At 43.9% G+C, this 15,833-nt stretch overlaps 1 protein-coding gene across 3 annotated transcripts in view; it reads right to left on the bottom strand.

Annotated features, from left to right (window-relative positions):
• The window catches only part of Exo1 (exonuclease 1), a 26,025-nt gene that overhangs the window by 7,163 nt on the left and 3,029 nt on the right, over positions 1 to 15,833 (bottom strand). For all 3 annotated transcript variants that reach the window (XM_031390532.1, XM_031390552.1, XM_031390542.1), the window contains 9 exons: positions 13,880 to 13,999; positions 13,177 to 13,300; positions 12,268 to 12,405; positions 11,019 to 11,231; positions 9,956 to 10,143; positions 9,178 to 9,271; positions 6,248 to 6,473; positions 2,955 to 3,198; positions 1,279 to 1,849 (listed from right to left, as the gene is read on the bottom strand). In XM_031390532.1, the coding sequence (XP_031246392.1) occupies positions 1,279 to 1,849; positions 2,955 to 3,198; positions 6,248 to 6,473; positions 9,178 to 9,271; positions 9,956 to 10,143; positions 11,019 to 11,231; positions 12,268 to 12,405; positions 13,177 to 13,300; positions 13,880 to 13,999 (1,918 nt within the window). The remainder of the gene's footprint in view (positions 1 to 1,278; positions 1,850 to 2,954; positions 3,199 to 6,247; positions 6,474 to 9,177; positions 9,272 to 9,955; positions 10,144 to 11,018; positions 11,232 to 12,267; positions 12,406 to 13,176; positions 13,301 to 13,879; positions 14,000 to 15,833) is intronic.

Here is a 15,833-nt window from a genome sequence, read left to right as displayed (position 1 = left end):
TGCTACGAAGCCCAGAAAGGTCTCAAATTTATGATCCTGCCTCAGCCTCCCTAGTGCTAGAATTGCCGGCATGCATGCTCACACCCGGCTAGGTCCCTATCTCAACACCCCCTCAGGGTAGTCAACAGCCTGGGAGCTGATGAGAACCTCATCATTCAGCAGAAAGCTTACAAAGGGAGGCAGAAAGAAGAGTTCTGAGGGAAGAAAGTCAAGCTCCCCACCACCACAGGAGCTCAGATGCTGTGCAACGTCCTCCAAACACAGGCGTCTATGGAAAAATGGTGGAGAGCTGGCCAACTGTCCTGGTAACGCAGAATGGCCCAAGAGGCAAAACTCCACGTAGTAGAGGTTCATTAAATGAAACAAAACTTCCAGATTACAGGACAGAAGTGAGTCTGGAGTAGCTGAAGGCAAAGAGAAAGAGATGAGATGGTGAGATGGCTCACTGAGTGGGCAGGGCCTTCCAACCAAAGTTCAGTCCCTAGTATGTATGTGGGTGAGGGGCAGAACTGATTCTCTCAAGTTGTCCTCTGATCCGTCCTTGTGCACCAAGGCACATGCCACCACACACACACACACACACACACACACACACACACAAGCTCATAAGATAAATAAACCTAATTTAAAAAAAAAAATGAAACAAAGGGAAAGGGGACGCAGAATCCTTAATCCTTACTCAGAATCCCAAAGTGTAACCTGATACCAGTTTTCTCCAAGTGGAAACAATTTACTTCCACATTTTAATGGCTATTTTCTTTTTTCTTTCTTTCCTCCGTAGACCAGGCTGGTTTCGAACGCAGAGGCCCACCTGTCTTTGCTTCCCAAGTGCTGGATAAAAGATGTGTACCATCATTGCCTGGCTGGTTGTTTTCTTGATTGAATCCAACACAGTTCTGAGTATTTTCAGGCTAGCTGGTAAAGTGAATATTTTCTCAGGCTATATGGATTTATTACATGCCATTCAATATTGTTGGGCATCAAGTTTTGCCAAATATTACTGTGAATTTACAACTTGGTGGTTATACTGGTGTTTTAAACAATTATATAAGCTGCCACGTGGGTACTGGGAATTGAATCCAGGTCGTCTAGAAAAGCAGCCAGTGCTCTTAAACACTGAGCCATCTCTCCAGCCCTGAACATGGGAGAATTTTGAATAAAAGTTGAGGAAAACCAGTTCACTTCTACAATGATGGCAAAATTTCCTCATCGGTCTGGTCAACGCCCATTTTCTTCTGTGTTTGAGCTTGAAAGCAAAGACTTCAAAAAGAGACTTACCTCTGAATCTGAATCCTTACTGGACGGCTGGGAGAGGCTCGATTCGTTTAAGCTGCATGTGGAGTTCACGCTTTCCTGAGACCGTGAAGACCAGCCCACCTCCTGCGAGGGCTGAGACTTATCACCTGACATCTCACTCTTTGGATTGCACGTGTCAGTGACGGCACAGGCCTCAGGAAGGCAGGTGGGAGGCTCGCTCTTTCTTCGGAACTGCTGCAATGTAGTGCTTGTTGAGGGACTTGGAGTTCTTGAAAATTCCGCGAGAGTACCAGACCAACTGAAACAACTTCTTAGTGTCCCTAGAGTGGGTGGGGACGTGGTCCCCAATAATTTGCCGGTCTCAGAAGACTGAGCCCCATCCTCGGGAGACACAGTTGCATTGCCTGGAAGCTGAGCGCTTGGACTGTGCCTTCCATTTGTGACAACCGGCTTCTGGCCTTCCGGGTCTGGACAGTCCAATGCCCCGAGGAGGCTGGTGGTGGCTTTGCCAGTGGCAACAGTTTCAGTTAGAGGCTGGCTACTTTCTTTTTTTGGTATGAAGCTGTCAAAATCTGGAGAACTGCAAAAAAACCTGGCAAGAAAGAAACAGGAAGATGGATAACCTTAAGTTTCAGGGTCTACTCAACAAATCTATGGAGAGTCACGTATCTACTTTCATACACAGAGACCACAAAGACCTTCCATTGAGGTTCATATTCTATTCTCTCATTCTCTCTCTCTCTACTTTGTTTTGTTGTTTTGGCAGAGTCTCTCTACATAGCTTTGGGTGTCCTGGATGGGACTCACTGTATAGACAGAGTGGGCTCAACCTCAGAGACCTGCCCCCCAAGTGCTAGGATTAAAAACCTGTGCCACCGTGCCAGGATAAGGCACACACATATAATAACTAGTACATTTTTAGAAAGTTATTTACATAGTAACACAGAGCCCAGGATCCTTCAATCCTTATGTTTGGAAGATAAGAGACAGGAGGATCTCTGAGTTTAACACAAGCCTAGTCTACATAATTCTACACCAAGCAGAAAGCAAAACAAAACAAAAAACAAACCCAAATCCCCGGCCTCAGTTCCCAGCTGCTCCTCCCCAATTAGTCTATGGTGTTATTTAGTATATTTCTAGATCTTAAAAGATTAAGTGAAATATTTATAGGAAAACCATTAACATTAATAAAGATAATTAAGACAAATCAGGACCTCAAAATACTATAAAAGGAGAAACATTGGAAAGGGAAAAGAGAACCCTAAAGGAACAGAATCCACCCAGTGTGTCTGCAGGAGCCACAGTCCTTATTGCACTTGGATTCTCAGAACTAACGGACGTGGAAGGGAACACCAATGCATTCTGGTCTGAACTACGGTGCAGTGATTCATACGGACTACAATCACCTAAGGAAGGAGCCTCCGGCAGGCCCATGAGAATCTTCAGACTTAACCCTACATGTGGCCGGCTACATTTCATGGGCTAGAGTCCTGAACTGAATGCAAAGACAGCTGACCCAAGACCAACTTTTCCTTCTGTAAGTTACTTTTGTCAGGCATTTTTGATGTGGCCACAGTAAAAGTAACTGAGATGTAAGACATCTAAGAAAGCCAGCGTGTGGCAGGCTTCTGCAAATAGTGATGCACTAGCCTAGCATCAATGGCACTAGCTCAAAAGGTGCCCAGCGGCCACTATACCTGCTTCTGGTCCCTGGAACGACGACTGCACCACATTCTTCATTCCTCCTCTGTAAGAATGTTGCGAATTTATTTCTCGTCCTAGACGGGGTGTGTGCATCTGTCTTGTGAGCAGTCTCACCATCTGGGCAGGGCACGGGCATTTCAGAAGAGTTGGGCGACATGCCATCCCTACAGACATTCTCCTTGAACTTCTTGGTTACTGACGAATACTGGCTCAACAGGTCATCTTCGGACAGCGCTTCTAAACAGAAACAGAGGCACAGGCAAATGGACAGGTGAATCCCTTAGTGGCTATTTGCCTTGGATATTGCAGCCCAAGTCCTGCTACCCTACAGACAAATTGTACTTTTCCTCCTGTACATGCTGAACTGGGACTCTACACGAAACCACACATTTAGTCCAGTTTTGTTTTCTGAAAGCTGTACCTCGTAAAGAATAACTGAAAAACGATTACCTTAGCTGTGTTTTATCATTTGCCAAATTGGTTAATATTTAATGTCAACTACATGTATAATTTCATATGAAATTAACCTAATCAAAGATTTCTAGGCATAACAGATTCTGAATGACTATGTAGAAAACAACTGGAGGACAGCTTATATATAAAGCTATGATTAATGATTGAAAGTTATATAATGAATGAAAGTTAATAAAACCAGCAACCATTTACTGTTGTGGTTTCTGAGCTAAGTGGGATTATGTTCTAGCTTGGCTCTTCCTTACCATGCCATGAGGCTACGGAAGGCTGCAGGGTCAAATACAGAATACAGGGGTAACAACCTAGGACCGTGAGAACACAACAGCATAGAGGACTTTAAGCGCAGCTAGCTGGGACTCCTAGTGTCTCACGTTATCCCAGTGACAGCTCCTGTTACCTCGGGACAAGGGCCTGTCATGAGCTGTACACCCTAACAGACTGAGTCCCGGGCTCCAGACTCCTGGACTTTATCTAATTCATTCAAGTATTTTATACAATGAACACAGTATAATGAAAATAAAAGACACAGCGGCCACAGTTTCAACAACCTATATGGAAGTTTAAAATGTCACAGCACTTAGCTCCAGCAGGGACGGGGGAAACTCAACCTAAGCTCAGAGGATGACAGAAAAGTGATAAGCAGTCTGGCAGGAGTAATCGATCTGGCTCTGCACCAGGAAAAGCAGCCTGGAGCAGGGCCTGATGTGCCACCAGTGCACTTGGGCCCCTGTCTGCGGTAGCAGAGCACACCAACCATCACATCCACTGTCAGAGCTATGCCATGACCCAGGAGCTCAATTCCATTCAACACACAACCCAAAGGGAAGGGAACGTGCAGCCTGAAGAGAAATTTCCTTGCAACACAACTGCTACCTCAGAGTATCTGAAGGGTGACAGGGACTGACTTAGTCCAGTATTGGGGGTTTCAAACTGCAAGATTAACACAGAAGAGTCAACTGTACTGGGCTGGTGAGACAGCTCAGTGGCTATTTGCTGTGTAAACCTGATGAACTGAGTTCAACACCCAGAACCCATATAAAGCAGGAAAGAGAGACACAGTTGTCCTCTGACCCCAGTGGTGCATAGTGGCAAAACTGCATTCCAACACACAATAATAATAATAATAATAATAAAAAAATCAGGTCTATTTCTATATAGTGGCATCAATTAGAAACTGAAATACCATCTTCAAGAGGATAAAAAAAATCTTAAAATATAAGAATAAATGTGACAACTGATTCTCAACATCTTTACACAGAATACGAGATCTCTGAAGTCTTCAATAAACAGTCACTATTAATATGATACTTGCTCTGAATTGTTGACTCAATTAAATCACCATAGTTTTTTTATCTTTTGTACTTGTTACTCAGGTTGTAGTCTACCAAGTCTGGATAGCTCTTCTGAACTCAGTACAAATTAGAGGACTCCCTTTTCTTATCAGGGCTTCCTCTTCTCTGTCTGACAGGAGAGCCTGACTCCCAACACTTTTTTTTTAAAGATTTATTTATTATATATAAATACACTGTAGCTGTCTTCAGATACTCCAGAAGAGGGCATCGGATCCCATTACAGATGGTTGTGAGCCACCATGTGGTAGCTGGGGTTTGAACTCAGGACCTTAGGAAGAGCAGTCAGTTTCAGTTCTCTTAACCACTGAGCCATCTCTTCAGCCCTCTTTTTTTTTTTAAAGATTTATTTACTTATTATATATAAGAACAATGTAGCTGTCTTCAGGCTCTCCAGAAGAGGGAGTCAGATCTCTCCTTATGGGTGGTTGTGAGCCACCATGAGGTTGCTAGGATTTGAACTCAGGACCTTCGGAAGAGCAGTCGGTGCTCTTAACCACTGAGCCATCTCTCCAGCCTGACTCCCAATATTCTACCTGAGGAATTTCATATAGTCTTTGGCAAACTCACCAGTTTAACTTCCTCTTTCCCGTTAAGAACCCACCCAGACAGTACCTGGGACTGTACTTTAAACTCCAACCAATGAAATGTCACCCTAGGAAGAACCGCTTCCCACTCTCCAAGGTGCATATATGGCCCAGGTCCACCCTGAATAAAGTGTACAAGCGCCTCCCTCCCCCAGCCAGACCGGAATTCTCTGGAAGGTTCTGCTTCATCTTTTCAGCCTGGTGTACAGCTGCGGTGCCTGGACACCCTGAGGGAGGAAGTGGGGCACACAGGGCACATCCAACAGGCAGACCTCACTTTTCTCTTTTCAAAAACAGGGTTTCTCTGTGTATCAGTGTATCCCTGGCTGCCCTGAAATTTGCTCTTTAGACCAGGTTGGCCTTGAACTAGGAGTTCTGTCTGCCCTCTCCCAAGTCCTGGCACTAAAGGCGTGTGCCGCCACCACCACCCGGCACCATAGCCCTTTTTAAAAAAGACAAGTTGGCACGTGAATCCTAAAAGTTACACAAAACCAGAAAGAACCTCAAACAGCCAAGCTGAGCCAACTCCAGGGATTTACACTACTTGACTTTAAGATATGCTGAACTACAGTAAGAAAAGGAGGCGGAGCACAGAGTGAACGCCCAGCCATGATGCACTATGGTAAGGGATTTCCAACTGATGAAAAGGGAAACTCTGGAGCCAACAGCACTGACAACTGCACTGTCATACACAAATTGAGGAGCCTGGAGTCTTACAGTCCACTGTCTATCTACATCATCTCTAGACGGAAGAGCTACAGGGGCAAAACTAACAGGCTAAGTCAAGGAAAGTGCAGACTCAGGCTTGGAAAAGACCTCTTAGATCAGACCTAAAACCACCAGCATTTGGAAATCATGATGTACATACATACATACCATTTCTTAGTCTCTTCAACACGCAAGACTTCCTTGGAAGATTTAACCCTTTAGTATTAAGCACTTGTTTAAGGCCCAAAGTACTTGGATTTTCCTTCAACTGGGGAGCATGGGAAACACTATTCACCTCAAGTCTAGGACAATAATTCTTGTGCCAAATGCTACTGGCAACAGGTGAGTTCTGACATGCTTTGTCGTTCCAGCTGTGGCTTCTTGAGTGGGCTGGCTAGACAAGAACACAGAAAAACGTTACTTGAGCAGAAGAAATGGCCATTCCACCCCCCACCCCCCGTGTCTGCTTATAGTAAGTTTCCATTACTGTACAAGAGAAAAACTTTTGAGGCTGGCCTGGTGAGGGAGGAGAATTGAAAGTTCAAAGGCTACCTAGGTGACAGTGAGTTCAGGCCCAGTCTGGATGACTTCTTGAGCACCAATTATTTTATTTTTAATTATAAATGGCTCAGTAGTGCAGAACTTGCCTAGCACGTGGTGTAGTACTTGCTTGCTTAGCACATGGTGTGGGGGGGGCTGGCAGGAGAGCGAGGGTAGGGATCTGATGGTCTGTGATCTAATAACACTTTCTGCTTTCTTCTGCTAATCTCACCCATCTCCCTTGAACCTGTCTTATGTTCCTAGGTCTGACTTCTAACAGGAGTCGAACTACCCACTGGTTCATTTCTAAGACATAAAACCCAAATATTCCTAAGTAACAACTCAACAGGACAAGCGAAGAAAGAGTATCCCATAAAATCTGAATGTCACTTCAGCAATGGCCCCATGGCACATGATCACCAGCAGCCTGCAAACAGCACCGCGATACCAAGGCTTATGTTCAGGGCAGTCTCCCACCTTACTCAGAAATCTATTTCTATAAATTATTATTATTACCTTAAGATTTATTTATCTTATTTATATGAATATACCATCATTCTCATCAGACACACCAGAAGAGGGCAGGACATCAGATCCCACTACAGGTGGTTGTGAGCCACCATGTGGTTGCTGGGAATTGAACGCAGGACCTCTGGAAGAGCAGTCAGTGCTCTTAACTGCTGAGCCATCTCTCCAGCCTGAAATCTGTTTAATTTTAATTATTTGAGACAGGCTCTCCTGTAGTCTAGGCTAATAGAATTGATCCCCCTGCCTCAGTCTCCCAGGTGCTGGGATTACAACCATGAGCTCCCAAGCCTGGAGAGAAATTTGTTGCGTTCAAACTGGAACAGTCTAGGTTAAAAAGTTCTAGTTTGTATCAGACTCACTTGGTACCATGCTGAGAAAGAGAAAGCTATTCTGGCAGGCACTGAATCTTGCATAAAACTTCAGAGAAAAGGTTTAAGCCAGTTAATACCCACATTCTATTGATAGATTTATGATTACAACTGTCACAGAAAACTGCTAAAAATGTTGGTAATGGTATTACAACAGATAAAGGCAGCCAAGACCAGAGTTAAGAGACAGAAAATTGGGCTGGGTGGTGGCACACACATTTAATCCCAACACTTGGGAGGCAGATCTGAGTTCTGCACAGTGAGTTCCAGACAGCCAGAGCTATGCAGAAAGACCCTATCACAAAAAACAAAAATGAAACAAAAAATCTTAAAGTATGAATGTCACATAACCAACTCCCAAATGTACTAAAACCAAAAAAACCCATCTTTTTGCTGAAAGGAAAAAAAAAAAGACAACATTCAAAACACACTCTGAGAATTGCCAGGGAGGGTTAACTTAAGGCTTGAGACCAGAAAAACAGCCTCAGTGGCATGGCTCTCAGAATTAAACCCCACAGATGCATTTACTGAGAAAAAGAAATAAGCAAGGAAAAAAAAAAACAAACAAAGTAGGAAACCCACACTTTAGATGAAAGAATTTGCTGTGTAACTAACTTCCCTATAGAGAGGATGAGGCATGGCTATAGCTTTGGGTTTCTGAATCGTGGCCATCTTAGCAGCTCAGAACCTACAGTCAGTGCAATGATTTGTGGGTTTAAGACAGACACCTTCAGCATCACTCCTGGTGAAATTACTGAACTGCTAGCTCAGACGTGTGAATAACAACACAGCCAGCACTTCCCAGACTTTCATCTCAGTAATGATTCTCAACAATAAGATAAACTAATGCAGGTTCTGGGCATAAATAGCCTAACACTGTATATATGTATGGCATTCTTAAAGAAGAAAAGAAATTACAGTAACAAAAAAAACTTATTGAAGAAATAAACATGACCTGAACAGGTGGCAGACGCTAACAGGAGTGTATACAATGAAGTCAGCAGTAAAAAGTTCAGATACACATGGACAGGGAGCTCACTGAGTATTTCACAAATTAGTCTAAGACAGCTTGTACTCAAGGGTCATGTTTTGGGTTTTCAACAATGCCAAATGCCACAGAGTTTGAATGATGTAAGATGACAAAAGGTGCTGATGTAACATATGTTGCTCTTAGAAATGCCATGTAGTCAACTCTCAGTATTAAAAAACTAACTAATACACCTATATTTAAGGGCTAATTTCTCTGGGATCAAGTCAATCATTTTTTAAAAGTAATTGGTGAGATGTGGTGGCACATATCTTTAATCCCAGTACCCAGGAGACAGAGGCCGACAGATCTCCATGAGTTTAAATCCATCCTAGTCTACATAATGAGTTTCTTGACAGCTAGGACTTTATATTGAGAATTTGTCTTAAAACAAAACCAGAAAGACAAGATCTCACTGTGTAGCCCAGGCTAACCTTGAATTTGTGGCAATTCTCCTGTCTCAGGATCCCCAGTCCTGGGATTACAGACGCCTGGAACACCAGATGAAGTCATTTTCATGCATACTGCATAGCGCCGAGTACGGCAGTACTTCACAGCTGCTGAGCAAAGACCTGTCTCAAAGTTCTTGAGACGAAACTGAAACGTGCTTTTCTATAACAGTTGTTAAATGTTACCTTAGTGTCTGGACTGTAGTCATCAATCTGCTCAAAAGTATTTATATCTCTATTTCCAAGTGCTATTTGAAGAGCTAGGGAATCATCAACATACCTAGGTTGGTAAGGTTAAGGAAAAATGTCCCTATTAACAGGCAACCAAATCTTACTGCACTAGGATACGGAAATGCTCTCTATTATCAGAGAATCTTCAAGGTTAATCAAGTACATAGATCCCACTTGCTGCTCACATCAGCACTACTGAAACAAGAGGCAAGGGTTGCAGGCCTATGTCCCTGCAGGACCTACCCATCTTCTTGAAGGGAAGCCTGAGTCAACACCCCCCGCCCCTTCCCATTTCCAGAGAGATATGGAGAAAGTTCCAGCCATACCTAAGGATTCAGGGTTCTGCAGCTGCCTGAGCACTGAAGACCAGTGGCCCTGGAAGGGCACTGTGCCCTGGTGTACCAGAACCCCCCCCCCCCCGAGGGATGAGGCCTACCTCAGCAGCTCTCAGGTGACACCTTTGACTTGCTTACACACAGTGCCTGACCTGCGGTGGGGGCTGTCAATTCCACTGGAGCCACCACTCGTCACTACAGACAAGCCCTGGGTTTACACTCAAGAACTTTTTACTAGCATGGCTTTTCAAAAGGTAAGTAAAATAGTACAATCTGCCCCATAAAAAATAAACCAGTTTCCATGTTCTTCTGGGTTTCCTTTTCACTAAGGTCTCACCACTACCAGCAACGTTAACAGAGTAAGTGAGAAATCCAGCCACGTGGCTCGGGAAGGATACTGCCCCGCGTAAGTCAGTGTTTTGGGGTCGACGTCATCTCCGTAGGCATTCAGAGGGACCAGCTTCCTTTGGAGGGGGTCGAACACCAGCTGGTAGAGGAAAGTATTGTTGGCTCGGATAAATCCTTTGATGTAATCCTCTGGCACCGTTATATTCATCTTGAGATAATGCCCAATTTTCTTGATAACCTAAAGATGGATGTAACAACAGCTCATGAAAAGCTAAACACAGGAGTGGAGGGAGGTTATTGATCCCACACGGGACACCGGAAAGCGAGAAGCAAAACCAACTGCTTTTGCCTGCACTAAAAAGACTTAACCGAAAGAAAACACAGCCGTGCCCCATCACTCAGAACTCTGGTCTCATAATCAGTTTTGCACTGTTTGTTCGTCCAAGTGTCAAATATCCGGCTTATGTCAAGTGTACGCTTCTGGTTTTTAAAGTCCATTCAATCCAGAAAACAAAACAAAACAAAACAAAAAGCCAAACAATAAATTTGAGAATAAAAGAGTTCAAGGCCATTCTTAGCTACATAGTAAGTTCAAGGGCAGCTAGGTATTCACAAAACCTTTTCTCAAAACATCTTTTTCAGGGTTTGAGATGATCCAGGAAAGAGTCAAGAGTGCTGGCTTTGTGATTTCTATTAACATATAAACAGCTTTTCCAGCTTAACTTATGAGAATAGTCACATTTTTGCTTTAAGTTTCTAATTCAGTATATTGATAGCTATTATCCACATAACAAAAATTCCTATCACACAAAACCTTTAGACCAGAAAGCCTGAGAGCCACTCCCAAGTACTAGGACCCAGGAGTCAAAGCTCTTACCTTTTTTTTTTTTTGGGGGGGTGGGGGAGTTTGAGACAGGGTTTCTCTATATAGCCCTGGCTGTCCTGGAACTCACTCTGTAGACCAGGCTGACCTCGACCTCAGAAATCCGCCTGCCTCTGCCTCCCAAGTGCCAGGATTAAAGGCGTGCGCCACCACCGCCGCCCGGCCAGACACAGTATTTAAAGCCCACTTTGGACTCCTACCAGCTGTTTCATAAAGTAAAGGTCTCCTACCTTCACGATATCAGGGTTATTGGCCAGTCTCAGCACTTTGCAGGCCTTTGCTAAGCCGATGCCACGCAGGGAGGCGAGGTAGTCACAGCCTGACAGAATACACATGTACCGGAACTTCTCCTCCGTGAACACATCCCCAAGCTGCTTGCACATGCCTAGCCGTGCCTGGTCCACTTCCAGTCCATTTCCAAACTGATCCATTTTTAAAATCACCTTCACACAGAGGAGGAATGGTCAATGCCCAGAAAGGCACCTTTATCACCATTTTCTAAGTCACCACAGTAATTCCAAGGAATCATTCGGGCTCTGCACTGCAAGACGAAGTACAAGTATTTCCACTTACCTTCCTTTACATTCTAAAGTGGTCAAGCTTTGATTATTGGTATTGAGGCACTGTACACTTACTGCAGGGTACATGGAAATTTAAAGAACCTGAAATGGCCCACACCCCATTTATCTGTCACCCAGTGTAATAATCTGATGACCATCTTACAAGCAACCTCTGAAAGATGCATATACATATTAGAGCTGTTATTAAAAAGTATGGCTTTATATCTTACTCCCCGCTTAATAGATCATTATAAGGTTCACCTTTAAATTCATTTATACATTATTTCTAAATAACTGAGGAATATCCCAGTCATGGAAAAATTAGTTTACCAAACCTAATAAAAAATGCAAGGCGTGTGCTATTAATATTAAAAAGTAAGACTGGTAGAGCTTGGTAGCCTGGGCTAAGGAGGAAGGAGAACTCAAGTTCAAGGCCTGTCAGGCTACAGTGTGAGTCTGAGGCCAGGTTAGGCAGCTTAGAGGGACCCAGTCAGAGTACAGAGTAAAGAGGACTGCAGCTCAGAGGTAAGGAGCACTTGTCTAGCAGTCAGGACAACATCCCCAGAATCAACCAAGAGATGAGCTAAACACTAAAGACTCCACAGGCTGGGGTGGATGCAGCTTAGTGGCAGACACTTGTCTGGCAAGCATAAAGCCCAGGGTTTGATCACCAACACTCAAAAAAAGCAAAGCAAAGCAAACCCCGGATGTCAAAACGGGAGTCCTTCAACCTGAAGGAGCACAGAGCCCAAAGCATCGATTTGCAAAACCCAGAATGACCGCTATTTAAAACAAAAGACAAAAATTTAAAACGTACGTCGGACATTAAACAGGTACTCCAGGAGAAGAAGCTTTTAGCTCCTCAATGCCCACCATCCTCCCCCACACCGCACCACGTGCGACGGCTGCAGTGCAATACCTTCTTACAGCCAAATGCGAGGAGGTCGGAGTCCTCTGTGATGACTGCTTGCACAATGCCAGCCTTGTTAAGGTAGGCCAGCTGAGCATCAGCTTCATACGGAGCCACGATGAAGTCCACTCCCAGGGCCCGGGCAGCCTGTGAGAGACCACAGTGGTCAGCAACGCAGACCAGAACGGCACTGAAGGGCAGAACCAGCCTCCAGTCATAGGTGAATAAAACTTTCCTAAAAAAGCATTTCCTTTTAAGCAGAAAATTTCTACTTTTACTTATATTTTACACAGAAGTACTGTGTGATTTTAACAGTTATAGGCTTAGGTGATAGCTTCAGTGATAGCTTCCTTGCCACATAATTCTGAAGATCTTAGTATAACAGAGCCTATGTCTAATTCCAGCATTACTACAACACAATGGAAGCTTGAGGGTCGACTAGCACTTGAGGGCCGGATAAGCACTGATCAGTAACAGAGCCCTGCCTCACACAAGATGAGAGAAGAAGGACACACAGACAATGCTGTCCTCTGCCCTCCCCTGCGATCTGTGGTATATGCATGTCTACCCCAACACATACACAACTTAAAAAAAAAAGAACTACCAAGTTGATGGTTAAACACCGATGTGACCATAGTGGCATAAGAAACCATCCCGTGGGGATCTGTCATACCCACACACAATATCCCAATGCAGTGCATGCTCGCAAGGTAGCCAGGGAGTATCACTTACCATCCCGGACTTCTCTCCTGCACTGATGCCCTCCCCTCTTTCTGACACCCGTCCTTTACTTGAGGACAAGTTCCTCCCTTCCTCCCCTGCGTCCTTGCTGTCTCACGAGCAAACAAACAGCTCACGGTGAGCTCGAGTGAGCTTAGCCATTTGTTCTTGTGGCTTGGCTCTTTTTTACTAACTCACCTTTATTACTTTGTGGGCCATGGCGTGTGTGATGTTGACGGAGCGAGTGAAGCAGTCTCGGGCTTCTGACACTTTCCCCTCTCGAAGAAGCTGCTTCCCTTTAAGAAGGTTGCTTTGTCGCCTCCTGAGAGGGAAAACAACTACATATAAAGAAGCTTTTATTGGCAGATGTGAGAAACAATAATAAGACAGCAATTACTTTGCTAGAATCAAAGAGTTGAATTCATCTGAAACCACTTCAGATCTGTGGGTGTATTAGCCCAGACAAGAGTATATGAGGCAGGTGTTGTTCTTACTGCTACTTTTACTACTACTACTACTATTTTGGAGACTGGGTCTCATGTAGCTCAGGCTACCCTCACTCTCACTAAGTAGAGGATGAGCTAGAACTCTTCCCCCTTCTGCTTCTACCTCTCCAGCACTGGGATCTCAGGCGGCATCACCGCTCCAGCTGAGCGTGTGACTAATACAGTGTGCAAACGGTACAGCACAACTGATAGGAGACCTTCCCACAGCAATGTTTCACATCAAAAGGTAATGGTTTTAGCATGTGGTAAGAGTGCAACACAAACACAACATTTAAGGGAATCTATTGATGCACCATGCTATATGCAAAATTAAGGCTTTAGAAATTGGGTAACCTGGGGCCCATGGCATCTGGCCTTTGCACAGCTTAGCTAGATGTTAGTAGGAAGTCACTCACTCTCTTCGAGACCGCTCCACTTCCTTCTTAGAAGGCAGAGTACATCCGTCAAATACGAGAATTGGCTTGACCCCATAAGACAGCAGCATATTAACAAACTTCATACAAAATCCTACATACCTATGGGAAAGAGAAAAGGCATTTGTGTACTGAGTCACTTAAACTTTTATTATTATTATTATTATTATTTTGCTTTATTTAAGACTAGATGAAACAACTTTGAAGGATTTTTTTTTTTGATACAAAACTTTCCAAAAGAAACAGAGTTAACTGGGTTCAAATCCCACTGTGAGCACTTAGAGGACACGTGGTAGTCAGGACGTTATTTGATTCATAGGCCTTTCTCAACTGTAGATTAAAAGGCTTTGACATCCTTTGATCCTCACATCTTATTGTTGTTTCAAATATCTTTTACTCTTCCACTAAAAAAAATGGTTTGAAACATCTCAAATCTATTGAAAAGTTTTTTTTTAAAAAGATTTATTTATTTTATTATATATAAGTACACTGTAGCTGTCTTTAGACACACCAGAAAAGGGCATTAGATCTCATTACAGATGGTCATGAGCCACCATGTGGTTGCTGGGATTTGAATTCAGGACTTCTGGAAGAGTAGTCAGTGAGCCATCTCTCTAGTCCTCTATTGAAAAGTTTTAAAGATTTATTTTATGTGTATGAGTACACTGTAGCTGTACAGATGGCCGTGAGCCATCATGTATGTGGCTGCTGTTGAACTCAGGACCTCTGCTGGGCTCTGGCCCAGCTTGCTCTGGCCCCATTCACTGTAGCTATCTTCAGACGCATCAGAAGAGGGCGTCGGATCACATTACGGGTGGTTGTGAGCCACCATGTAGTTGCTGGGATCCGAACTCAGGACCTAAGGAAGAGCAGTCAGTGCTCTTATCCGATGAGCCTTTTCACCAGCCTTCTATTGAAAAGTTTTAAAAGCCAGGCAGTGTTGGCGCACGCCTTTATTCCAAGCACTTGGGAGGCAAAGACAGGCGGATTTCTGTGCCTGGTCTACAGAGTGATTTCCAGGACAGCCAGAGCTACACAGAGAAAACAAAACAAAAAAATCTGGGCAGTGGTATCACACGCCTTTGATCCCAGCACTTCGGAGGCAGAGGCCAGCCTGGTCTACAAAGTCAGTTCCAGGACAGCCAGGGCTATACAGAGAAACCCTGTCTTGAAAAAGCCAAAAAAAAAAAAAAGTTTTAAGAATACAGCAAACACTTGACTTCTTCTACAACCCCTTATTGCACCCAAGAGATTTGGTAGTATTATTTACCCTACAGGAAATTCCGTACACTCTGCCAAGAATGTCTCTCAGGATCAGCGATCTCCAGGTTAGTGTTGAACAACATGGTGCTCAGGGTGTCTGGTTTTCACAACGTTTCATGGCAACGTGTAAGCTCTGCCAACAGGCAGCCAGAATGTGGGAAAGAGGCTGAATACCAAGCTCCTGAGGGAGGATGCTAGAACACCATTCCCTTACTGTTCTCATATCTAGGATCTAATGGCACTTAACCTCACCTTTCAAACCAAAGGTAGTCACTTCTGTGACCACGTGCTGGCGACAGCAACAAGGGCGCTGGACAGAGTAGAAGAGTGGCTAGAACTCCATTAAACATCAGAGCAGATGGGAGGAAACAAGGAATTGCAGAGCAAAAGTACTCATCTTTCTAACTAGAAAGCATAAAGCATCAGGGACCACCCACTCGTTTTATTTCCACGTCAGCACACTTAATGTCAATCTTTATAGTATTTATCTATAAGTGTTCATCATCAGCAGCTTACCCCCAAATTCCAAAATAGTGATCATTTCTGGCTAATACTGCTACCCCACGCAGGAAGACAAAGTAAAGCAATTAATTGCACCAAATATGACTTCTAAATTGTCAGGGGAAATTTTAAATTCATAGCAGATATTAAGCATTTTAGTTTCATACAGTTT

This window comes from Mastomys coucha, unplaced genomic scaffold, assembly GCF_008632895.1.
Source record: "Mastomys coucha isolate ucsf_1 unplaced genomic scaffold, UCSF_Mcou_1 pScaffold1, whole genome shotgun sequence".
Lineage (NCBI taxonomy): Eukaryota > Metazoa > Chordata > Mammalia > Rodentia > Muridae > Mastomys > Mastomys coucha.
The sequence above is the reverse complement of the archived record's forward strand: the minus strand, read 5'-3'. Positions and strand labels throughout refer to the sequence as shown.